General features: G+C 43.3%; 1 protein-coding gene across 3 annotated transcripts in view; it reads right to left on the bottom strand.

The window, feature by feature from the left end:
- PRKAR2B (protein kinase cAMP-dependent type II regulatory subunit beta) overlaps positions 1 to 27,058 on the bottom strand; it is a 169,915-nt gene extending 142,857 nt beyond the window's left edge. The window contains exon 1 of one of the 3 annotated variants that reach the window (XM_065554177.1): positions 26,320 to 27,058. In XM_065554177.1, the coding sequence (XP_065410249.1) occupies positions 26,320 to 26,950 (631 nt within the window). In that variant the 5' untranslated portion in view covers positions 26,951 to 27,058. The remainder of the gene's footprint in view (positions 1 to 26,319) is intronic. The other 2 variants (XM_024110212.3, XM_005292360.4) reach the window with 2 other exon arrangements.
- Between the last annotated feature and the right edge of the window lie 319 nt (positions 27,059 to 27,377).

Genomic DNA, 27,377 nt, shown 5'->3' with positions numbered 1-27,377 from the left:
GGTCCGGAGCCCCCCCGTCCATCTCCTGGGGGAGCAGCCCCCTTGCCCGCCCAGTGCCCCTACTCACCAGCTCCAGGAACTGGAAGCCGGCCACCACCCCCTCCCTCCAGGCTTGCCCTGCCATTACAGCAGCAAGCCTGGGAGGGAGGAGGAGTGCCACATGCATGGGGAAGAGACGGGGCCAGGGCAGGGATTTGGGGAGGGAGCCAATGAGGGATGGAGGGGGCGGAGTCGGGGGGGGCAAAATTGCTCGTTTGTCCAGTGTCCCGACCACACATTGGTCAGGATGCGGGACAAACAAGCAAATATCGGGACAGTCCCGATAAAATCAGAACGTCTGGTCACCCTACTTCCCCGCCACAGTGAAGACTTCAGCAGTGGAGAAAGGCTCTCCCAGCTTGCTGCTGGAGCCCTCCTCCTCAGCAGGGAAAGGCTGAGCCCTTCACTGCGCCCTCCCGCACCAGAGCCTTTCCTTGCTGCAGTCAAAGGCTCCAGCAGTGTGGAGCTGCTGAAGCCTTTCCCTGCTGCCTTCCCTCTGATGGAGCCTTTCACTGACTACTGCAGAGTGGATGTGGTATGCTTCTCACTGTGGTGTGTAGCTCCACGTGCACTGCATGCGCCACCAGTGGTGTGTAATGTATTGCAGACAGACTACACAACTTAAACAGCCTTTCAACTCCAACATATAGTCATCTACATTACACTCATCCAATTCCTCACACACACAACCTTAACTCTAACCTAAGCTACATTAAGAGACACTGCCTAAAGACAAATTTGTAGTGGTAAAGTCAATAATGTGTTAATTGTACATCAAAGAGCATGAGACTGAAGTTAAAGTGAACTGAAAAACTTCAGGTCACCTTTTACTATGCACTACTGAGAAGCCCAATACTTTTAAAACAAGCTTCCTTCTCCCCCACCACAAAAAAAAAAAAAAAAAAAGACACTCAATAGGTCTATAAACTATTTTGTCTTGGAACATCTAACACAAGTAAAACCATGTTAGTTCCTAGCCAAAAGTAAATATAAAAGTGCAGTTTCCGGAACAAGTGCGTATATGTCCTTGGCTTTGCTTTTAAATTTTTGAAATGAAACATGTGTTTCTATTGTGACCTATTGTATCTTTCTAAAATCAAAAAGAAATATTTTTATACAGCAGCAACCAGACTGATTTTAGTCTTCAAGTGTATTAGTTACACATGGTAATGCCTAAAGTTTTGTAAATGTTATAGCAATTATGTTTATACTCCTGACTTTTAGAAGAGACATGTTTTCAGGTAAACTTTGACCTGACTATTTTAATTTAAACTCTTACAACAAAATAGTTACACAACGGAAACAGTGAGAGTTCATTTCACATTACTTGAGATATACAAACTCCTAAAACAGAGCAATTCCCAGTAGCTACAGTGTGCTTTGTAGTTATCTAACACAATGTCAATATGAACTACCAGGTTTCAAGAAAACTGTTTATCTGCCTTATCTATTTTGTTTCAGCTACAGTCTTCTTAGGTGTTACTGTAATAATGAATGAAACAGTTTCAGACAGATTTTAAATTGACAGTCTCCCTTTAAGGATCCACTTCAAATTCTGGAACAGAAAGGCCCTTCTACAATTAGCTATCAAATGGGAATTATAGAATGCCATACATCTTGCACCCATATACCAGGAACAGAGGATCCAAAATTCTGATACAGTAGAACCTCAAATTTACAAACACCAGAGTTATGAACTGACCAGTCAACCACACATCTCATTTGGAACCAGAAGTACACAATCAGGCAGCAGCAGAGACAAAAGAAAAAAAAAAACAAATACAGTTCAGTACTGTGTTAAATGTAAACTATTAAAAAAATAAAGGGAAAGTAGCAATCTTCTTCTGCATAATAAAGTTTCAAAGCTGTATTAACTGAATGTTCAGTTGTAAACTTTTGAAAGAATAACCATAACGTTTTGTTCAGAGTTATGAACAACCCCCATTCCCAAGGTGTTCGTAACTCTGAGGTTCTACTGTACTCATAAGCTCTTCTACCTCCTTTTTCCTATATTTGCACATCACAAATTAATGCTGCTTGAAGCAGTCATGTGCTTTTTTGGATATTACTGCTATTTGCAGTGGTAGCATTTGCCGTTTAGAGCACTGCATCTATTGACTTATGCCACAGAACACCATTTGTATTGATGTTATCACAGCATTCCACTGAGCCAGTGTGATTTTTAAGTTGTGATGTTTTTAAAAGGAATATCAATATGTGTCAATTTGTATGTGCTCTGCAGAGCTATGTATTCTTAAGTTTTAGTCATGTTAGTTTTACACACACATTTTTGTAATGTCCAGAGATCATAAAATATGAAGATATTTCAGCCTAAATCCAAAAGGCATTTTGGGTGAATGATTAATAGCAAGGCACTAGATTGAGATAACTAATTTCTTCCCTAACCAGGGATGATAATGTTTTTTTAACCAGGGAAGCATGTTTTAAGGAATAAAATCAATACTTAGATATTGAAGTGATAGGCACTATATACAAAACTTAAGATAAACAGAAAAGTAGTATTAAAAAAAGAACAATCTGTCATTGTCATAGAGGTCAATTTCTCTCCTCTAAGAAACAGGATCAGTATAGGTGCCTATAGGGTGGATTTGATTTAAATCACAAGTCAGGAAGACTCGATTTAATCATGGATTTCTACATAAAAGTACATTCTTGTTGGTTGTTATAACCTTAATACATATTCTTCACAACTCAGAGATAGATGTAGGTTTCATTTTCAGATGGTACACACTATACATTTTTAAAGTGATTTATTTTGAAAACTTTTCAGATTAGTTTTACAACTATATCAGAAAATAAATGATTGATTGGTTATTTCATTTACCAAAGATAATTGAAGCAGATATTTATGAAGTCATTGGGAGGTGAACTATCTCCAATTCAACAGATTAATCATTAATATTTGGAGGATTTTCTTGCCATGCTGTTTCGGAGGAGAACATCACCAGACAGACATTTAAATTGTTTAACAATTAAACAATGACGTTATGTATTCTGGATTTTTTTCTTCAACAGCAAATATATAATATTTTAACAAAACAAGCATATGAATTTTTGAATTTAGTGAAACATTCAAGTTTTTTAAAATCAGGTTTGTTTTTGTTAAAATTGTTTGTAACTAAAATAGTTAAATGAAATATTTTTTTTAAAACCAAAATTAAATCGACTATGTCAGCCAGGTCAACATGAGAAACTTTAAATATTGGCTTCTACAGCTAACTCAGTCGTCTTCACTTTCATTTTCCTGTTTGTTCATAATCTGGAAAAGAAAGACAAGCTTTCCTGCTTTTTCAGGTCCCAAACGATTTCTCAATTTGGAATAAATTAGTCCAAAGAAAATATTCTTTCTACACCAGCAGAAGAAGCTACAGGTCTGTCACATCTTACGCTGGGGTTACGTTCCACAGTCAGCGCGTAAAGCGAAAATCGCGTACAGTCAAAATGACCCTTGAAAATCCCTTAAATTACCCAAAAAGTAGTTTTGTGTCTACAACCCTGTACAATACTATGTATTGTATACAGCAATGTACAGTACAGTATATAATAAAGACTACATATGCAAAATATAATTTTACAGTATTTTTAATAACATAACAGACAGAAGAATGAAAGAATAAAAAATGAAAACAGTACAGTGCAGTACTGTAAACCTGAACAGTCATCAGTCATCCTGGATATTCTTGCTAGTCTTGTACTGTACACACTGCAATGATTAGTCTGCCTCTTCCCCTGACAACACTATCATTGAGTCGTCAGGGCTTGATGTCGATCCAGGAGACGATGGGCCAGGATTGGGTGACGGAGAGCGAGTCGTAGACGAAGTGGTTGGCTCTGGTTCAGCTCGAGAAGTTGATTGTGTAGGCTCTGCTGCTGCTGGTTGCTTTTTCTTTAAAAACATGGTGATTGGCAACTGTCGCTGTTGTCTCTTGAGCTCCTCAAACATTTCTTGGTACGGTCTCAAATCATCCGTAATACGACGTGTGATTTTGAGGCGTCATTCCATAGAAGGCTCATATTCAGAAATTAAATCATTCAAGTGTTTCGCTGCTTGGAACACTTCAGAAAATTTATGAAGATTCCAAGTTTCTGGTTCTTCCTGTTCGTCATCATCTTCATCTTCTGTAGACGTTTTCATCCGTTCCTCTAACTCTTCGTTAGTCAATGTTTCTCTATGGCCCTCAATTAATTCCTCAATTTCTTCCTCAAGGATGTCGATGAAGCCATCACCACCCACTTGCCTGGGCACCTGAACTATGAGTTTCACTTCTTTGTCAATGGTCGGGAAACCCTTAAAATCATTCGCACAGTCTTCCCATAGGTTTCGCCAACATGCATTGACTGTTTCAGGCTTGATTGCATCCATTGCCTGTTTAATATAAGTGATGCAATCAGCAATGTTGAAGGACTTCCAACACTCCATCACATTAACATTGGGATCAGCATCCATAGCGGTAAGGATCCGTGAGAATGTAAGCCTTGTGTACGTGGGCTTGAAACAGCTAATGACGCCTTGGTTGAGAGATTGGAGGATGGAGGTGGTATTGGGGGGGAGAAAGATGACTTCAACATCGTTATGCGCAAATCAGAGTGCTGCAGGGTGGCCAGGAGCATTGTCTACGATCAGCAACACTTTAAAGTCAAGACCTTTCTCTTCAAGGTACTGCTTGACCTCGAGAATGAAACATTTGTGGAACCAAGCCAGAAATAATGCTGACGTCACCCAAGCCTTTTTATTTGATTGCCAGAACACAGGCAGCAGATTTTTGTTTTTGCCTTTTAGGGCACGGGGATTTGCAGCCCGGCTTTATTAAATGCCCAGCCACATTGCCACAAAGCAACACAGTCACACGGTCTTTAGCTGCTTTGAAGCCAGGGGCTTGTCTTTCTGATTTCGAAATGTAAGTGCGGGTGGGCATTTTTTTTCCAGAAGAGCCCAGTCTCGTCAGCATTAAAAACTTGTTCTGGAAGATAGCCCCTTTCCTCTATGATTTTCTTTAATTGTTCGGGGTAGGCTTTTGCTGCCTCCTCATTGGCAGACGCAGCTTCACCAGTAGTCTGCACGTTTTTGAGGTTGAAGCAGTTCCTAAAACTGTTAAGCTGGAGGTTTGAACAGCGCACAGATGCTAAGAGCCTTTTCTCGCAACATGTTGCCATTCATAGGCACACATTTACGGTTCATGTCTTCCAACTATACGTTTAATGCATTTTCAGTCTTCACTAAACAGGGCCGGCTTTAGGAAGTGCGGGGCCCGATTCAAATAGTTTCGACGGGGCCCCGGCAGGGTTGACTTAAAAAAACAAAAACAAAAACAACATAAAAAAAAACCACATGGGGCTTGTACTCACTGGGCCGCGCTCCTAGTCTTTGGCGGCGGGTCCTTCACTCGCTACGGGTCTTCGGTGGCACTGAAGGACCTGCCGCCAAAGACACAGAGCGCCGTTGGGTGAGTAAAAATTAAAAAGGCGCCTCTAGCCAGGGAAGGGATTCTCTACCACTTGCCCCCCACTCTGGGCGGCCCTGCCACTCGGCGCGGGGCCCTCTTAGGCGCGGAGCCCGATTCGGGGGAATTGGTGGAATTGGCCTAAAGCCAGCCCTGTCACTAAAGTCTTATCACGCACTTGGCTCGTCACCTTAGCAGTTACTGGAGCACTTGATGCCACGGCTTGACGAATTTCTCTCTCTCAAATCTTGATGGCATGGATGCTAGATTCGTCGCGGCCGTATTTACGCGCCACGTTGGCAATGGACATACCATCTTTCAATAAGTCCAACACAGCCAGTTTTTCCTCCAGCATTGGAACAAATTGCTGTTTCTTCGGTTGAGCACCAAATGAAGTAGGTGGCTTGCGTTTAGGGGCCATGTTATACAAAAAATACGTACTGTATCTTTAAACAGTACAGGCACAGTAGAATCTCACTCAGTGCAGTGAGATGCGCACAGTATGAGAGGCACAGACTGCGGACTGTAGTGGGAACAGCAGTACTGTAGTGGAAACAGCAGATTCACTCCGGGGCATATGCACTATTTAAACTGTTTTTTTGGGGGGGGGGGGGTTGCCAACCTTCCAGGGTTATTATAGGGGAGAACCTTATCACAGGCCTAAAGACATGCTGTTGCTGTCAAGTACCCCCAAAAAAATATTTTAGTGGGAACAGCAGATTCACGTCTCACACTCGTGGAATCGCCGGCTTTTTTTTTCCCCCCAACCGCATAAAGCTGAAATTGCGCATGTTAAATGCGCGTAAGATGCAACAGACCTGTACTGCTCTTAAAAGTGAGATTATCACTTCAACAATCTTTGAATCAAAGGGTATGTCTACACTACGAAATTAGGTCGATTTAATAGAAGTTGATTTTTTAGAAATCGATTTGATACAGTCAATTGTGTGTGTCCCCACTAAGCGCATTAAGTCGGCAGTGTGCGTCCACAGTACCGAGGTTAGCGTAGACTTTTGGAGCGTTGCACTGTGGTAGCTATCCCACAGTTCCCGCAGTGTCCGCCGCCCGTTGGAATTCTGGGTTGAACTCCCAATGCCTGATGGGGCAAAAACACTGTCGCGGGTGGTTCTGGATACATGTCGTCAGGCCTCCCTCCCTCCGTGAAAGCAACGGCAAAAAATTGTTTCTTGTCTTTTTTCCTGGGTTAACCATGCAGACGACATACCACGGCAAGCATGGAGCCCGCTCAGTTCACTGTCACCGTATGTCTCCTGGGTGCTGCTGGCAGATGTGGTACTGCAGTGCTGCACAGCAACATTCCCTTGCCTTGCCTTGCGGATGGCAGACGATACAATACGACTGCTAGCCGTCATTGTCGTCCGGTGGGTGCTCTGGGCCGGCCTCAGTGAGGTCGGTCGGGGGCGCCTGGACAAAAATGGGAATGACTCCAGGTCATTCTCTTCTTTAAGTTTCGTCTAATGGAGATTCAGTCCTGCCTGGAATATCATGCCAGCTGGAGGCTTCTGCCTCAGGCTGCTCTCCCAGTCGGTAGCACTGCACAGTCACACCTACCCCAGCCTACCCCTTGCTTCCATGGCTCATGAAGCCTGGACAGTAGTAGGGAGCAGTTCAACTATAGGCTGAGCAAGTGCATAATGGTGGTAGAATGTGCCTTTGGACGTTTAAAAGCTCTCTGGCGCATTTTACTGACTCAGTTAGGCCTCAGAGAAACCAATATTCCCATCATTATTACTACTTGCTGTGTGCTCCACAATATCTGTGAGAGTAAGGGGGAGACGTTTATGGCGGGATGGGAGGTTGAGGCAAATCGCCTGGCCGATGATTACACGCAGCCAGACACCAGGGCAGTTAAAGAGCACAGCAGGGCGCGCTGTGCATCAGAGAAGCTTTGAAACCCAGTTTCATGACTGGCCAGGCTACGGTGTGAAAGTTCTGTTTGTTTCTCCTTGATGAAAACCCGCCCCCTTGGTTCACTCTACTTCCCTGTAAGCCAACCACCCTCCCCTCCCCCCTTTGATCTCCGCTTGCAGATGCAATAAAGTCATTGTTGTTTCAAATTCATGCATTCTTTATTAATTCGTCACACAAATGGGGGGATAACTGCCAAGGTAGCTCGGGAGGGGGTGGGGAGGAGGGAAGCACAGAGGTGGGGTAGTTGTAGGGGCACCCCCTAGAATGGCATGCAGCTCATCATAGAAGTGGCATGTCCGGGGCTCTGACCCGGAGCGGCCGTTTGCCTCTCTGGTTCTTTGGTAGGCTTCATGCGGCACTGCTGCGGGTCCCTATTATAACCTCTGTCCTTCAAGCTCTTGGATATTTTTTCAAATATTCCGGCATTTCATCTTTAGGAACGGAGTTTGGTTAGCACAGATTTGTCTCCCCATACAGCGATCAGATGCAGTACCTCCCGTTCGGTCCATGCTGGAGCTCTCTTGCGATTTTGGAACTCCATGGTCACCTGTGCTGATCAGCTCGCTACACTGGCCAAACAGGAAATGAAATTCAAAAGTTTGCGGGGCTTTTCCTGTCTACCTGGCCAGTGCATCTGAGTTGAGAGTGCTCTCCAGAGCGGTCACAATGGAGCACTCTGGGATAGCTCCCGGAGGCCAATACCGTTGAATTGCATCCACACTACCCCAAATTTGACCCAGCAGGGTCGATTTCAGCGCTAATCCCCTCGTCGGGGAGGAGTACAGAAATCGATTTTTAGAGCCCTTTAAGTCGACAAAAATGGCTTTATCGTGTGGACGGGTGCAGGGTTAAATCGATCTAACGCTGCTAAATTCGACCTAAACTCGTAGTGTAGACCAGGGCAAAGTGCTTAAGTGACTTCCACCACTTCACTGGTGTGACTTTCTTTAAAACATCATCAGCAAACATATATTTCTTGAATGGTTCTTATTCCCAAACTGGGTCTCTTTTACGGCCTGCGCCATTATAGGTTTTCCCTTCTAGTGAGAGAATGGTATGGTAAATCTCAAATCAATGAAGGCTACACTCAGAAAGACCTCAAGACTTCTGGTATGCTGCTCAAACAGTTTCACTTTTGTTTCTACTGCCTGTCCCTCCCTTCTCACATTTCTCTCCAGACTTCTCCTGCTTGTCCAAATCTATTCCACCCCCAACAATTTTCTATTCATTGAACTTTTTGAAACTTTGCACTTTTAGAGAGAGGTAAGGGATTGACTCTGTGCACACAAATTTGCAGAGGGACAATAGGGTTGAGGTCTGTTATTTCTCACCTCTATATATTATTTATTTATTTGTTTGTTTAAAAACATTTTTGCTGTTAACAAGCATGTTATCTCTGGAGACACAAATCCACAGTTTGAGAACTGCAGAACTAAGCATCTCTGATGGTATCTTCTAGACTGAGCACTGAGTCCCATTGGGTAGATAGAAAGATTAACCTAAATAATCTATACAGAAGCCCCTGGAACCCCATTACATTGGGTCCCTAATCCATGAACTATTGGAACTCATTACCAAACTTTTCTTAAACATTACATGAATATATTATTTCATACTATAGAATTAGAATTTATAATTCCTATTCCATGATGAGATATCTTTGAGCTATAGTGTATCTTAATTAAAACTATCTTTAGATAGGTTTTTTCCCTCAAAAAGCATTTTATCACAAAAATCCGATTTAAATAAAAAGATCGGATTTTAAATAAAAAAAAATCCTTTTTTTTAAAATCATTGATTTTTATCCACCCTGGGTGCCTACTTATGGATTCTGCCCTCTCTGCTGACTGAAAGAAGCAGCTAGCACTTTACATTTGGATAACTCCGATTCCTCCCAGAATCAGCAATATTTGGACTCAATCTTGCTCATAAGAAATTGTGAGATATTATTGATACAAATTCTGTTTTAGAAAAACCCACCAGCCCACTGGCACAGACAGAGAAAACTGGTGATTAGCCAACCAAAGCTAAACAAATTAAGTTACTCACTTTCTTAACTTCCTACTTATATGTTTTCAGTTGCATCTCTTGTTTACAACAAAAACTACTTGACTTCAACATCAACTACATACCCCACTCCAGGTACAGAAAAACTAGGCTAGAATACAGCAGACTAAAGCCACATTTTTCCATGCAAAAGTTCAACAGGAGCTAAAGTCTTCCTGCTTTAATTTTAGACATGGTGGTGTATAATTTGAAAAAAGCATTGGCTCTGGTGCCTTTGAATTCTAGTTTACAAGGAATCAAAAATATTTTTAATGATCATTAATCCAAGACTGGTGCTTAAAAAAAGCTTACTAGTCCTGAAAGCATTTGTACTCACTCAAGTTTCTCTAGCCTTGGTAAAACTTTAAAAAGCATGACTGTCACCTATGTAACAATTCCTTTACCAATGTTTCTGCCAGGTTACTGAATATCAACTATGTCAAACTTAATCAGTTTCACAAAACTTAAAAGTTAGTGGGCAGTTTCACCAAAGCCTTATGCCAGCATAAATATGATAGAGGTCCCTGTGGACCAGGGGGTGCTAATGAAAAGCCATGCCACCAGCAGCGGGTAGAACTCTATGCATCCATGCAGTGGCAAAGGTGGGTCAAGATAGTCGGGGTAAAATATCATGGGCAAGATCACTGCAATCAGAATGTGTACTATTCCAGTGACTTCCTGAGAAAGCTCACACTACTGCACTTACACAGATAGCATTAATCCAGGGTAATTCAAAATACAAATATCAGATCTGAATGTTTCACCTTAAAAAAAATATATATCAAAAGCCCAAGTCAGACAGAACCATACAAGCACCTATCCTTCTCTCAGGCTGAGTACTCAAGCTCACAATTTTGGATGACTATATTGGGTTCCAGCCTGTATCCACCCTGACAGTGAGTATTCTGTACACCTTTTATTTATAGTCTATACTGAGACTTGGTCAGGAATGTTTGGTTTCTTGAGCAGGGAACGTGATATGGTTTCTTTCTGTCTAGTGCATATTAAAAGTCACACTACAGAGAGTCTATAAATATTAATAAAAAGGTATTTATCTACATCTCGAGTTGTAGGGACGTAGCACTGTTTGATGCTGTTAGTAATGCTGTACCTCAAAAGGAAGGGATAAATCATCAGCAAAAAATTTTGGACAATTGTAAGCAGAAAAATAAACCATTAAGGAGAGCATGCTATTTTCTGAAAACCAAAAAAAAAAAAAAATCTATTTTATGCAATAATTTTCTAGTCCATTCAATTAATGAAGTCTTTATGATTACAGTAACTTACATGCTATTGCCTTTTTAAGCCAGCATTGCTAGCCAAATTAAGTGTAAGAACTCTAGACTCATCACTAACATTTACCTCAAAAAGCTCTCCATCTCAAACTCTAGTCCCGACCATTTACTGTAAATATTAATATCATTAAGCACAGCAATCTAAGATGCAAACACCCAAGTGAAAAGTACTTAATGTTATTAATGCATGTTTATGAACACTTCACTCTAATAATCAATAGGCTTTTTGCCCTATTGTTTTCCAAAATACAGTAAAACAAGTAAAGAGATTCAGAATTTCTCTGCTTTTCCATTCTTGATAATTTTCTCCTTCTATTTGGAATCTCTAGATTCCTCTGTGGTGTAGTGATAATGGGGTGACTTACATTTATTTCCCCCAGATTGGATGCAAGTCTGCTGTCACATACACACAGCCCAGGCAGAGCTCCTCCTGGCTGGGCACTCACCAGGCTGTTGCATTTGGAGCCTACTTCACTGGGTCATATGTGCTTTTTAAGCTTTCTGAGTCTGAACAGAGTCACAGCACTAGCCCCTGGGGCACTCTCGGAGTTCAGATCCTCCTTCTACCAGCCTCCCCCTACCTCCCTCCTGAAAGCGGAGACCCTGTGGTCCCACTACCTAGGCCCTGTGACTTGTGCTGGCTTCCTCAAATTCCACAGTAGCTTATGCACAACTTTTCCCAGTGTTCCACCTTGTGGGTACTCTCGGTTTACTCTTCAGACACAAGTTTAACTCTTCAGACACAAGATGGCAAAAGCAAACACACCAATAGACTGCACAGGATTCTAAAGCAAGTTACTTTTTAGTTGGCAGCACATGAAATACACAGGTATAGACAAAATAATAAACACACCTATATGCAAGTCCCTGCCTCAGTTTCCTCACTACTATAGAGCATTATTTGGGCTTATGGAAGAGTCCTCTAAAAAGTCCAGGTTTCCCCTCCTGTAAATGACTTCTCTTCAGAATCATGCCATCTCTCTCCCCCTCTGCTCCAACTTAGCTTGCTTCCTTTCACCTTGGCCAGTCCTGCAGTTAAACAGGGCCCCCTGCTATGAAAGCATGCCCCTCTCTCATGCCCAAAGCAATCTCTCTCTTGCCCTGAGAGTCCCTCAAGTTTGCATGTTCCACTTCCAACAGAAGGTTTCTTTGTTCTGCTGCTAGGAATTTTTTATCTCCACTCCCCATAGGGAAGTTGAAGGGCCTAGCTTCTCCCAGCTTAAGCCAACCCACTGTCCCAAAATGTTTCCACCTCAACAGATAACCACTTGAGGTCTAAAGACCAACTACTGTACCTGGTCTGATAGATACATAATATAGCCCCTGACAGCAAATGGTGGATTCCCACATACTCTGCCGTTGAAAAAATACAGCAATATCATAACATCAACCAGAATTCATAAGTTGTACATAGACAGATTCCCCAAATCATCATGGCTGCTGTACAATTCACTTTGCAGAAGAAGGTGTTATGCAGTGAGCTCTGTATTTTATCCCTGCAGATTCCAGACATCTTTGTAATTTCAGTCTACATCCTATTTCATCTTAGATTTCATGCTTTCCTGCACAATGTAGCATCATTTGAATTATTGAATGAATAGATGTTTTGGATGTCTGACTAATGAGACATTATTGATAGAGCCACAGAGCAATACAATGCTGTTACAATACAATGCTCATTTGGGATCATGGGGAAATGAGAAGCAGCATAGACACAAGCCCCTATCTGAGTTAATAGGTATGTGCAGTATAGCTGTATGCTTTTAGGCTCACTACTTGCAGCAGTGCCTAAAGTCTCAGACTTCACAAGGATTTGACTGTGTGCAGGGAGCTGGCTTAAGGAGGATGCTCACTGACAGGCTTCATAGAGTAGAGCGTGGCAATGTTTTTATATGACAGACCTGAGGTTTGCCTCTGAGGCTGAGCACTGCTGGCTGACAGCTTCTTCAGGCATCCAGTCTATTGGGGTTTACAAAAACTAGGACAACACACTGCTTTCTGCAAAACCAACAGGGACAGGTTCTGAAAACAGGGACTTGCCTAGTTTTCAAGGACAAATTGTTATCCTGTTTAGTTATAAAAACTGATATTGTGTTGTTCATTCATATAAATGCACAGTGGAGTGTAAACACAGCGAGTGCGGAGTTTCTTTAGAAGGGTGGTACAAGAGTCAGTAATTTAAAACAAACAAAAAAAAGACTTGCTAAAACTTTCCTAATGATGACATATATTTTCTCTGTAATATATTTGGTATGTACAAGACACTTTGTGGTGTGGTGTAACATAAATGTTAGTACTGGCACTTGTTTGTTCATTGCCACTCATGAATAGCGCAGTCATCCCATGCTTATGCCACCAATATCTTTCTACTACATGACTATGTATTCCATAAGTGTAAGTATATACATACACACACATAGATTCATAGATTCTAGGACTGGAAGGGACCTCGAGAAGTCATCGAGTCCAGTCTCCTGCCCTCATGGCAGGACCAAATACTGTCTAGACCATCCCTGATAGACATTTACCTAACCTACTCTTAAATATCTCCAGAGATGGAGATTCCACAACCTCCCTAGGCAATTTATTCCAGTGTTTAACCACCCCGACAGTTAGGAACTTCTTCCTAATGTCCAACCTAAACCTCCCTTGCTGCAGTTTAAGTCCACTGCTTCTTGTTCTATCCTTAGAGGCTAAGGTGAACAAGTTTTCTCCCTCCTCCTTATGACACCCTTTTAGATAACTGAAAACTGCTATCATGTCCCCTCTCAGTCTTCTCTTTTCCAAACTAAACAAACCCAATTCTTTCAGCCTTCCTTCATAGGTCATGTTCTCAAGATCTTTAATCATTCTTGTTGCTCTTCTCTGGACCCTCTCCAATTTCTCCACATCTTTCTTGAAATGCGGTGCCCAGAACTGGACACAATACTCCAGCTGAGGCCTAACCAGCGCAGAGTAGAGCGGAAGAATGACTTCTCGTGTCTTGCTCACAACACACCTGTTAATACATCCCAGAATCATGTTTGCTTTTTTTGCAACAGCATCACACAGTTGACTCATATTTAGCTTGTGGTCCACTATAACCCCTAGATCCCTTTCTGCCATACTCCTTCCTAGACAGTCTCTTCCCATTCTCTATGTGTGAAACTGATTTTTCCTTCCTAAGAGGAGCACTTTGCATTTGTCTTTGTTAAACTTCATCCTGTTTACCTCAGACCATTTCTCCAATTTGTCCAGATCATTTTGAATTATGACCCTGTCCTCCAAAGCAGTTGCACTCCCTCCCAGTTTGGTATCACCTGCAAACTTAATAAGCGTACTTTCTATGCCAATATCTAAGTTGTTAATGAAGATATTGAACAGAGCCGGTCCCAAAACAGACCCGTGCGGAACCCCACTTGTTATGCCTTTCCAACAGGATTGGGAACCATTATAAGGGCAGTCAGCAGCGAACCAGCTGAGCAGCGAACAGCAGAGGCTAACAGCGGGAGTTTGCCTGGGAGCTGTCCAAGAGGAGGTACGCTAAGTGCTGCATTAGGGAGGCTGTGTTGGTGAGTATCTGAGTGCCTGCTGCTGGGACAGTTGGTCAGTTTGACCGTGTGCTTGATTGCTTGCTTGTTTGTTTGAAAAGTGTGAATTGGGAGTGCTTTGTTCCAGGTGGGCCTTGAGTGGGCCTGACTGGTATATAAGGGCAGTCAGCAGCGAACCAGCTGAGCGGCGAACAGCAGAGGCTAACAGCGGGAGTTTGCCTGGGAGCTGTCTTGGGGAGAGCTCACTGAGGCTTTCATCTGCAGGTTTCTCTGAGTAGTTCCTGCAACAGTTGAGGAAGCTCTTAAGAGGACGGTGATATGGAAGGTGAGCGATCAGCTGTTGTCACCTGCACAGGCTGTGCCATGTTTGTCTTTCTTCCACAGGACAGAAGCGACTTTGTCTGTACAAAGTACAAGCTGGTCTCCATATTGGAAGAGAAGGTTCGAGGGCTGGAGAAACGAGTGTCGACTCTGCGTTGCATAAGGGAAAATGAAGATTTCCTGGACAGACGTCAGGAGATGCTTCTACGGCCACAATGTTCTGAAGATTCAGAGCAGGCGCAGCAGGGACAGAAGGATTGTGAGGAGGTTTGGCAGCACGTGACCTCCAGAAGGAGAAAGAGGAGCGTCCATGCACCAGCAATGGAGATACAGGTGAGCAATCGTTTCCATGTTCTCTCTACAGGTACTAATGCGGAGAGTGGACTAGATGACCCATCTGAGGGAAGGGAGCAGAAGGAGACTCCACCGATTGGAAGGCAAAAGATGCACTGTCCTAGGGATGGGGGTTCCACGACCACCACTCCCAAGAGGAGGAGGAGGGTGGTGGGGTCGGGGACTCCCTCCTCAGGGGGACTGAGTCATCTATCTGCCGCCCCGACCGGGAAAACCGAGAGGTCTGCTGCTTGCCAGGAGCTAGGATACATGATGTGACGGAGAGACTGCCGAGACTCATCAAGCCCTCGGATCGCTACCCCTTCCTGCTTCTCCACGTGGGCACCAATGATACTGCCAAGAATGACCTTGAGCGGATCACTGCAGACTACGTGGCTCTGGGAAGAAGGATAAAGGAGTTTGAGGCGCAAGTGGTGTTCTCGTCCATCCTCCCTGTGCAAGGAAAAGGCCTGGGTAGAGACCGTCGAATCGTGGAAGTCAACGAATGGCTACGCAGGTGGTGTCGGAGAGAAGGCTTTGGATTCTTCGACCATGGGATGGTGTTCCAAGAAGAAGGAGTGCTAGGCAGAGATGGGCTCCACCTAACGAAGAGAGGGAAGAGCATCTTCGCCAGCAGGCTGGCTAACCTAGTGAGGAGGGCTTTAAACTAGGTTCACCGGGGGAAGGAGACCAAAGCCCTGAGGTAAGTGGGGAAATGGGATCCTGGGAGGAAGCACAAGCAGGATTGCGCAAGAGGGGAGGACTCCTGTCTCATGCTGAGAAAGAGGGACGATCGTTGAGTTATCTTAAGTGCCTATACAAAAATGCAAGAAGCCTGGGAAACAAGCAGGGAGAACTGGAAGTCCTGGCACAGTCAGGGAACTATGATGTGATTGGAATAACAGAGACTTGGTGGGATAACTCACATGACTGGAGTACTGTCATGGATGGATATAAACTGTTCAGGAAGGACAGGCAGGGCAGAAAAGGTGGGGGAGTTGCGTTGTATGTAAGAGAGGAGTATGACTGCTCAGAGCTCCGGTATGAAACTGCAGAAAAACCTGAGAGTCTCTGGATAAAGTTGAGAAGTGTGAGCAACAAGGGTGATGTCGTGGTTGGAGTCTGCTATAGACCACCAGACCAGGGGGATGAGGTGGACGAGGCTTTCTTCTGGCAACTAGCAGAAGTTGCTAGATCGCAGGCCCTGGTTCTCATGGGAGACTTTAATCACCCTGATATCTGCTGGGAGAGCAATACAGCGGTGTACAGGCAATCCAGGAAATTTTTGGAAAGTGTAGGGGACAATTTCCTGGTGCAAGTGCTGGAGGAACCAACTAGGGGCAAAGCTTTTCTTGACCTGCTGCTCACAAACAGGGAAGAACTAGTAGGGGAAGCAAAAGTGGATGGGAACCTGGGAGGCAGTGACCATGAGATGGTCGAGTTCAGGATCCTGACACAAGGAAGAAAGGAGAGCAGCAGAATACGGACCCTGGACTTCAGAAAAGCAGACTTTGACTCCCTCAGGGAACAGATGGGCAGGATCCCCTGGGAGAATAACATGAAGGGCAAAGGGGTCCAGGAGAGCTGGCTGTATTTTAAAGAATCCTTATTGAGGTTGCAGGAACAAACCATCCCGATGTGTAGAAAGAATAGTAAATATGGCAGGCGACCAGCTTGGCTAAACAGTGAAATCCTTGCTGATCTTAAACGCAAAAAAGAAGCTTACAAGAAGTGGAAGATTGGACAAATGACCGGGGAGGAGAATAAAAATATTGCTCAGGCGTGCAGGAGTGAAATCAGGAAGGCCAAATCACACTTGGAGTTGCAGTTAGCAAGAGATGTTAAGAGTAACAAGAAGGGTTTCTTCAGGTATGTTAGCAACAAGAAGAAAATCAAGGAAAGTGTGGGCCCCTTACTGAATGAGGGAGGCAACCTAGTGACCGAGGATGTGGAAAAACCTAATGTACTCAATGATTTTTTTGCCTCTGTCTTCACGCACAAGGTCAGCTCCCAGATTGCTGCACTGGGCAGTACAGCATGGGGAGAAGGTGACCAACCCTCTGTGGAGAAAGAAGTGGTTTGGGACTATTTAGAAAAACTGGACGTGCACAAGTCCATGGGGCCGGATGCGCTGCATCCGAGGGTGCTAAAGGAGTTGGCGGGTGAGATTGCAGAGCCATTAGCCATTATTTTTGAAAACTCATGGCGATCGGGGGAGGTCCCAGATGACTGGAAAAAGGCTAATGTAGTGCCCATCTTTAAAAAAAGGAAGAAGGAGGATCCGGGGAACTACAGGCCAGTCAGCCTCACCTCAGTCCCTGGAAAAATCATGGAGCAGGTCCTCAAGGAATCAATTATGAAACATTTAGAGGAGAGGAAAGTGATCAGGAACAGTCAGCATGGATTCACGAAGGGGAAGTCGTGCCTGACTAACCTAATTGCCTTCTATGATGAGATAACTGGCTCTGTGGATGAGGGGAAAGCAGTGGATGTGTTATTCCTTGACTTTAGCAAAGCTTTTGATACGGTCTCCCACAGTATTCTTGCCGCCAAGTTAAAGAAGTATGGGCTGGATGAATGGACTGTAAGGTGGATAGAAAGCTGGCTAGATCGTCGGGCTCAACGGGTAGTGATCAATGGCTCCATGTCTAGTTGGCAGGCAGTTTCAAGCGGAGTGCCCCAAGGGTCGGTCCTGGGGCCGGTTTTGTTTAATATCTTTATTAATGATCTGGAGGATGGTGTGGACTGCACTCTCAGCAAGTTTGCAGATGAAACTAAACTAGGAGGCGTGGTAGATACACTAGAGGGTAGGGATCGGATACAGAGGGACCTAGACAAATTAGAGGATTGGGCCGAAAAAAACCTGATGAGGTTCAACAAGGACAAGTGCAGAGTCCTGCACTTAAGACCGAAGAATCCCATGCACTGCTAAAGACTAGGGACCGAATGGCTAGGTAGCAGTTCTGCAGAAAAGGACCTAGGGGTCACAGTGGACGAGAAGCTGGATATGAGTCAACAGTGTGCTCTTGTTGCCAAGAAGGCTAACGGCATCTTGGGCTGTATAAGTAGGGGCATTGCCAGCAGATCGAGGAACGTGATCGTTCCCCTTTATTCGACATTGGTGAGGCCTCATCTGGAATACTGTGTCCAGTTTTGGGCCCCACACTACAAGAAGGATGTGGAAATATTGGAAAGAGTCCAGCGGAGGGCAACAAAAATGATTAGGGGTCTGGAGCACATGACTTATGAGGAGAGGCTGAGGGAACTGGGATTGTTTAGTCTCCAGAAGAGAAGAATGAGGGGGGATTTGATAGCAGCCTTCAACTACCTGAAGGGGGGTTCCAAAGAGGATGGAGCTCGGCTGTTCTCAGTGGTGGCAGATGACAGAACAAGGAGCAATGGTCTCAAGTTGCAGTGGGGGAGGTCCAGGTTGGATATCAGGAAAAACTATTTCACTAGGAGGGTGGTGAAACACTGGAATGCGTTACCTAGGGAGGTGGTGGAGTCTCCTTCCTTGGAGGTTTTTAAGGCCCGGCTTGACAAAGCCCTGGCTGGGATGATTTAGCTGGGAATTGGTCCTGCTTTGAGCAGGGGGTTGGACTAGATGACCTCTTGAGGTCCCTTCCAACTCTGATATTCTATGATTCTATGATTAATAACTCTCTGAGTATGGTTATGCAGCAGTTATGCACCCACCTTATTGTATTTGCCTAGTTTATCGATAAGAATATATGCGAGACCGTATCAAATGCCTTACTAAAGTCTAGGTATACCACATTCACAGCTTCTCCCTTATCCACAAGACTCGTTATCCTATCAAAGAAAGCTATCAGATTGGTTTGACATGATTTGTTCTTTACAAATCCATGCTGGCTATTGCCTATCACCTTACCACCTTCCAAGTGTTTGCAGAGGATTTCTTTAATTACTTGCTCCATTATCTTCCCTGGCACAGAAGTTAAACTAACTGGTCTGTAGTTTCCTGGGTTGTTTTTATTTCCCTTTTTATAGATGGGCACTATATTTGCCCTTTTCCAGTCTTCTGGAATCTCTCCCGTCTCCCATGATTTTCCAAAGATAATAGCTAGAGGCTCAGATACCTCCTCTATTAGCTCCTTGAGTATTCTAGGATGCATTTCATCAGGCCCTGGTGACTTGCAGGCATCTAACTTTTCTAAGTGATTTTTAACTTGTTCTTTTTTTATTTTATCTGCTAAACCTACCCCTTTCCCATTAGCATTCACTATGTTAGGCATTCCTTCAGACTTCTTGGTGAAGACCGAAATAAAGAAGTCATTAAGCATCTCTGCCATTTCCAATTTCCTGTTACTGTTTCTCCCTCTTCACTGAGCAGTGGGCCTACCCTGTCTTTGGTCTTTCTCTTGCTTCTAATGTATTGATAAAAAGTCTTCTTGTTTCCCTTTATTCCCGAAGCTAGTTTGAGCTCATTTTGTGCCTTTGCCTTTCTAATCTTGCCCCTGAATTCCTGTGTTGTTTGCCTATATTCATCCTTTGTAATCTGTCCTAGTTTCCATTTTTTATATGACTCCTTTTTATTTTTTAGATCATGCAAGATCTCGTGGTTAAGCCAAGGTGGTCTTTTGCCACATTTTCTATCTTTCCTAACCAGCGGAATAGCTTGCTTTTGGGCCCTTAATAGTGTCCCTTTGAAAAACTGCCAACTCTCCTCAGTTGTTTTTCCCCTCAGTCTTGATTTCCATGGGACCTTACCTATCAGCTCTCTGAGCTTACCAAAATCCGCCTTCCTGAAATCCATTGGCTCTATTTTGCTGTACTCCCTTCTACCCTTCCTTAGAATTGCAAACTCTATGATTTCATGATCACTTTCTTCCAAGCTGCCTTCTACTTTCAAATTCTCAATTAGTTCCTCCCTATTTGTTAAAATCAAGTCTAGAACAGCTTCCCCCCCAGTAGCTTTTTTAACCTTCTGAAATAAAAAGTTGTCTGCAATGCAGTCCAACATATACATACATAGACAAACATTATATATATATATATATATATATACACACACACACACACAGCAGATTGCCCTGATAGCACTGCCTATTAGTAAGGTTACCTGATACTTCCCATTGTAAGACCCTGTTTTCAGTTACTTATAACTTTGCTAACCTTTAACCTTTGGGGCTAAAATTTTCCACGCTAGGTATCTGCCTTAGGCTGAATTTCTTCTGGAAAATTTCAGCAAAGACAATTCAGTTTTTCCTAAGAACCAGGCTACGGAATAATATGTTTTGACCATGTTAAAAAAAATCGGATAACCATTTATTTGAAAAGCTCCACCACCCTCATGCTCTGCAACAGGGACTTGAAATTTGGCAAGGTGATAGCCGTTGTGTCAGGGATGTGCCTTTTGCTATCCCTGTAAAAATCTACCCAAATTTGACCAAGTTATAAGCCTTTGGGGGGAGAGGGAATCACAATTCACACCTGCTCAGAGACTTGCTAGAGAGTTTAGTTCCCCAAAGATTCCGCCAATGTTGAGCATGATCCAGCCTAGGAATGAGCAGGATGTCCTGTGCAATTGCAGTTCCCAGCTGCTCCAAGCCATGGCATGTCCAGGCACTAGAATTGAGAGTAGGGATCTTTTCTTTCCTGTTCTCTCAGTATCCCCCAGGACCATTGACACCAACTCCATGGGTGCTTGGAGGCTCAAGCACCCACGGAAAAAAAATAGGGGGTGCTCAGCACCCACCAGCCAAAGCTGTTTGGCAGGGCCACCAATCAGCTGTTCATCGGCTGGCAGGAGGCACTCGGGAGAGGGCGGAGAGCAGCGAGGGGCAGGCAGACAAGGGCCTTGGGGGAGGGGGCGGAGCAGGGACGGGAAGAGACAGAGCAACAGCGGAGCCTCGGGAGAAGGGGTGGAGTGGGGGCACGGCCACAGGGTGGAGCAAGAGTTGAGCACCGACCTGGAAAAATAAAAGTCAGTACCTGTTCCCATGACAACATCCAGGCAGGTGCCTTAAGGTTTGTAGAGGCAGGGCTTAGCCCAGTGGAGTCCTACCCTGAAGGGAGCATGTAGATATTACCATACTTATTTAAGTTAAAAATATAAGTTTACACCAGTATTCTGTAACTATTTTGGGAACTGAAACTGTTTATTTAAAAAGAATCCATTTCAACAGACTAAGTGGCTCAGTAAATTGGTAATAGTCTAGTGAGCTTTTCACCTCTAGGTCACCAGTTCAAATTTAGAGTAGCAGCCGTGTTAGTCTGTATCCGCAAAAAGAACAGGAGTACTTGTGGCACCTTAGAGACTAACAAATTTAAATTAAAATTAAATTTGTTAGTCTCTAAGGTGCCACAAGTACTCCTGTTCTTTTTGCAGTTCAAATTTAGTTAGTTGACAATGACTGAAAGACATTAGTTTCTGATGTTTGTTCAATGGCCTTCAGGAAATGAGCTTTAACAAGCACTAAATTCAATTAAACTATATATAGAAATACATATTTCACCATTTGTATGTATTAGCATTTTCCTAGTTTTATGGATTACTCTAACAAAATTCAGAAGTCTTTCTACATGGTCCTCAATTTGATAATTAAATATCATTATGATTATCTATATAAAGATTGTTGTTTTGTTTACACTACCCACTTGATTATACTGACTCATGCCTACTAATATAACAACTAGGTTATATCTGCATATCAGACCTGAAGTAATTTTTGCAACCAAATTGCTCTGTTTTGAAGTTTTAATAACATGAAAATACCTCCTTAACCACTTCTAGAAGCTAAACAAAAAGGTGACATAATTAAGTGCGTTATGATGTCAGTTTTACAAACAGTAGTATCGTGAAGGAAACAAAATAACACATTTGATTTTCAGGCATCCCATTTTCAACACTGACCTGAAAACTAATAAAATGCATTTATTATTATAGTTCTCAGACTTTTCACGTGTGTAAATGTTCAGAAATAGTTAAAACAAAAAACCTGAAACAGATTTTAATTTTACTGATTTAGAACTAATTTATCACACTGTGTCGTACAAGATGACTTGGCAATATTAATATTTGGACATGTTCAAGATTTATACCAAGTTTTGTCTGAAACTCAGAATTCCACAGATAACACAGTGCTATCGCATCTCTATGAACACAATGCATTTTTAAAAATAATTTAGAATGGATAAAGTGACCAGAACAGAAAAGAGTGTCTTTCATATGACATTGTAAGATACAGTAGAAATGTTTTAACTTGCACAGTGTTTTATTTTGTTATTGTTTGGACGTAGAGGGTGGACATAGCTAAAATGTATAAATGTATTTTATTGTTCACATTTTCAGGAACAGTGTTCATAGCAACATATGCAAATAAGAGATATGCAGATGCAAAGTCAGCCTTGAAAGAAAAATATCCAAACCAAAGCATTTTTCCTGTTAAAATACCTCAGTAAATTATCCAAAGGGCTACATAATATTGAGTGGTATATATAATTCATGTTAATTGTGTTACTAAGAAAGCAACAACAGTGGCTCTAGAAATATCTGTAGAAAATCACATTAAGGTTGGGTTGAATATGAACTTTCGCTATAGCTGTAAGTAAATATTTAACAACAGCTGCTATAAATGATGCAAGTCATTTTCCACCAAAATAAGGTTCATAATGGCATTGGCACTTCAGAACAATTCAAAGAGAATAAAAATGGTAACAATTTGTAAAAGCCAACAACATTTACTGAAGAATTTTAACTTTTCAACAGGCACATCATAACACATGATTTATTATGAATTTCAGTCTCTAAATAATCTGTGCAACGTATTAAAATAAAGGCTCAATTCTCCCTTAAATGTGGACATAATTCTTTCTAATGTTACTGGGACTTACTCAAATGCATTGATGGGAATTATATTTATATAGATACTTACTATAAAATCTAAAAATAATTTGCAAAGCAGCCAGTGTGCTCAGCAAGCAATTCTTCAAGTATACTAAAGTTACGAGAATGCAGTTTAATGTTTTTATTATTTATTTTTTAAAGAAATCACATATACCTCAGATATCCATTCAAAATAAAGGTACCTATGGCACAAGCTGATCCACAGCTTGTAAGGTAAGGACCTTAAATTTCATTTAATTTCGGTAACTAAAAAGGCTGATCTAATGGACAGGGTAATGGATTTAGACTCAGGAGACCTGGATTCAGTTCCTGGATCAGCCAGAGACTTGTGTCTGACAGTGGGCAAATCTATCCTATTGCTCAGTTCACCATTTATAACATGGGACAGTGCTTTCCGACCTCACAAGAGGTGCTGCAAGGGAAAAATTAATTGACTATGAGGTGTTCAAATACTACAGTGAATGAAAGTCACATAAGTACCTAGATAGATAGAAACATTTATTCAAAACAAGAATTGGGGGACAATGGCAATTACGTGTTCTCAACAATGAAACAATGTTCAGTTTGAATTCCCAAATGAAAAAAAGGAACATTGTCAACTTAACATTTACTTGATTTTTTTTTTTAAAGCAGAACTTTCAGGTGTTACACCTACTCCTGAGCCCCATGCAATTTTTGTCGTTTTGCCATCAAATGTTCTCAGTTGTTTAAATATGTTTCTCCCCTCCTTCCTGTATAAAAGCCCCACACAAATAGGGGAAACAGGCTAACTATACAAATAGTGATGCAAAAGGCAAAGGAAACAAACAAACAAACAAACAAACCATTTCCTAATCATTTCCAGTGTTAATAATCAAAGGTGCTACTTACAGAAGTGTAAAGTATTAAAAAATAATTGATTTTAAGTTTATGTTTAAAACCATAAAACAGTTATTAAACTACAAATCCCTCTATGCATCCAGTTATCAATATGAGAATGTGTAGATATATGTGTGCTATTTTGAAGGTACAGACATCTATGCTAAAAGTAAAACTTTTACAAAAAAAGTTACACATAAGCAGCCACTAACCATTTATTAGAACTGATTAATTAATCCCTGCCTAGTGGTTCCCAAAATATTTTCATAATTAGTTAGTTAAATAATTCCTGGTTAGTCTCTTTTTTAAGCAAAACTATTTACAATGACATTCTTCCTCTAAGACCACAAAACATTGAACATAAATAAAATGTTTTTATTGTTGATTATGGATATTCACTACAATTCTTAGAAAGTTTCTTAAAATATCCTATAAACATTTACATGTATAACACATAATAAATTCAAGCTACAATGCTGTATTTACTACCATAAATATAACATACAAGCAGTCTACTTACCATGGATTAAACTAACAGACTTTTTAACATAGTAAGAGCCAGGTTTGACAGTCATGTTCAATATGAAGAAATGAAGATATTTTAATTTTTCTCCATCATCATTCTGTCTCAGCAACGGTTTTAGGATTTTTGCTCACCTCATAGATGACGTAATGGTTTCAGCAGAGTTCAAAACTATTACATAAATCTACAGTACCCAATTAATCGCTACAAATTCTTATAAATTACAAACCCTATTTATGTAGGGGCAAAGATTACAAGGATGTTGAATATCTTAATGTGCAATATAACTTTCCAATTTAGATGTAAATATTATTTAAGCTAATTTATTTTTTCCACCTCCTTAAATAGCTAATTTATTTTTTCCACCTCCTCAAATATCTGACTTTCAATGATAAAATGCATATAAAAACATTTCATTTATTTACAAAGCTAGCACAGCTCAGCTGGCAAACAGCAAGCTTTTGGATATGGTTATGCAAATACAACTTGAACTTGACCTGGAAGAACCAATATTTCAATGAGCTAATGAAGTTTTTCATTTTCAAACTGTTCTCACTAAACTGTCAATGATATCAAAGATATGTTTATGTTGTTTCCCTGTCCTCCCACCCCTCCTCAAATCACCACTACCAATCTACCCTTTAGTTAACTAGTTCACAGTATGTAGTCTGAGTGCTCTGCACCTTTTCAGAGACAGCTGCAGTTTGCCCCTTGATAGATGCTCTGTCTCCTAATAAACCCTGTCAGCTACACAAAGGGAATTTTTAACTGTGGGCGGATCGGTATTAGCCTGTAGTGAAATGAAGTACTGCAACCATTCTTTGCTGTCCTCACAGCTATGCTTACTCTGTGGGCCTTCCTACTGTGCAGGTAGTTTGAACATAACTATTAAAAGGAAATAAGATTTTAACCTCTGGTTGTCTACCTTATGGAACACCCAGGAGCACATCTAAGTAAAATGCTTAATTAACTTAAGTGCATTTGTACAGCAACATGTCCTTGAGCATTAAAGCACTGAAAGCACCAAAAGACTGACTATATCTTGCTTCCTATTCATAAAACAGAAATAGCAATATACTATTTGATTGATTAACAATAAAATACAGATTTTTGCCTTCCAATACCCCTACTACAAAGAAGGGATCATTAGTCCCTCTTTAAATTACATGTCATCTCTTAGGCCTATACCCAATAAACAACATAAATATAAAATCTGGTGCAGTGCTACATTTACATACACCATGGAGCATATCTGGTGGCTGGGAGACACCCATGTTATTAAAGTTCAGTTTGACAAACAGAAAGGAAGCTAACCTTTAGTTGTCTGTCATTTTATTTAAATACAGAAGGGGTGGAATTTGCCAATAGCAGTAACTTGACAGGATGCTTCTTCCCATTCATTCTCCAGCTTTCTGGCCAGCATACTCCCTACAACTTGCCTGCTCAGTTTCCTTTTTGAGCAAGTCTTTTAAGAAAATGGATTTTTTGCAGTCTTTAACATGGTACTACTCAACAGCAATAAATAATACAATTGTGACCATGTTCAATATTTGCAGCCCCAGAAAGTGCCAGGGATACAATGAGGCTGAAGCGGGAAGGGACAGATAGGGCATCTGCCACAACAACTATATGTGCTTTGACAAACAAAAGAAAAAACGTATAGTACATCATGTCAAGGTTCATAAACTATCATTTCAAATGCAGCCCTGCTGCACCTGTGAGCTGGGATTCACTTACTGCACCTTCTCGCTCGCTCTCCACTCACACATCATTACCCGTAGCACACAAGGCTCAAAGCACACTAACAGTTGTGTCCTGAGCCCTTCCCCTTGCTCTGCCCATCACTCATCCTCACAACAAGCGAGGGAGAAGCGCGCAAGGATGCTGGGCTTCATGCCCCCGCCCCAACACCTCTTCAGGAGAAGGGGACATGAGTCTAGAAGTCAAGCAAGCTAAACAATACATTGTCCTGTGAAACCAGAACTACTGGCACCCCCAGGCCGGATGGGGTCTCTCGGTCACTCCTCAAACACTACCGCCCCCAGCTGCGTTTCCCCATGCAGACCCCCCCCCCCGGGTATCGAGAGGACTCAGCCCTTCCCCGTCTCACCTAATCTCGGGGGGGCGCCCGGGCCTCCCCCGACCGCGGAGCTACCAGGGACCCCGCCCTTACCGGCGAATTCCTCCTCCTCGTCCCCGCTCTCCGAGTCGGTCTGCATGGGCTCCTCGGCGAAGCTGACCCCCCTAGTGGGGGGCCTGCGGGGCGCCAGGCTGCCCCTCTCATGGCCCGGCGCGGGGGAGCCGCCCCCGGCGCCGCTCTCCGCCGCCTCCGCCTTGAGGCGCCCGAAGTACTGGAGCGCGAACTCCAGCAGGTCCCCGGGCTGGCTCCGCAGCACCTCCACGGTGAAGCCCTGCAGCAGCTCCGTCAGCCCCGCCGGGATGGAGATGCTCATGCCGGGGCCGGCCGGGGCGAGGCGGCGGGAACGGGGGCCGCAGCGCGCGGGGAACTGCAGCGGGTGCAGGCCGGAGCAGGTGGGAGCCGCAGGGGTCCGAGCCCGCCCTGGCCGCCGAGGGTGCCGGGAGCGGCTCGCTGGGAGCCCGGGAGGCGGCAGTGGCAGCTCTCGGTTCGCCCGGCAGGCGCGGCGGCGGCGGCAGCCCCGGCGGTGACTGTAGCATCCCCGCCCCCGCCTCCTCCCCCAGCGCCGGGGGGGGCCTCGCACGCATGTGACCCGGGAAACCATGACAACCTCCCGCCAGGGACTGCGGAGCGCTGCGCTCCGGGGCGGGGGGCGGGATTCCCCCGGGATCGGGCTCCGGGGACAGTGCGGCTCGGGGTCTGCCTCGCCGCTGGCAGGGCAGGGGGCTCAGCCGGGGATGGTCGGAGCGGCGGGAGGTCAGGGTTTGCCCAGGCTGGAGAGGTACCTAATCCCGAAGGAGACTGGGAGATAGGGCCGCCCTCAGCCTTTGCTCTCCCGTGCAGCTGGGCGTGGCACACAATGATGCAGGGGGGCTTACAGCCACGGGGGAGCCCTCCTCTTTGGGGGGAGGTCTGACCTTCCACTCAAAGCACCAAGGAAAGGGAGGGGTTGTGCAGCTACTGGGGCAGGTGGCCTTTCCACCTTCCCTCTTACAGTAAAGCCATGGCTGTGCTCCGGGCTTTGGTCCATG

Source organism: Chrysemys picta, chromosome 1 (assembly GCF_011386835.1).
Source record: "Chrysemys picta bellii isolate R12L10 chromosome 1, ASM1138683v2, whole genome shotgun sequence".
Classification (NCBI taxonomy): Eukaryota; Metazoa; Chordata; order Testudines; family Emydidae; genus Chrysemys; species Chrysemys picta.
The sequence above is the reverse complement of the archived record's forward strand: the minus strand, read 5'-3'. Positions and strand labels throughout refer to the sequence as shown.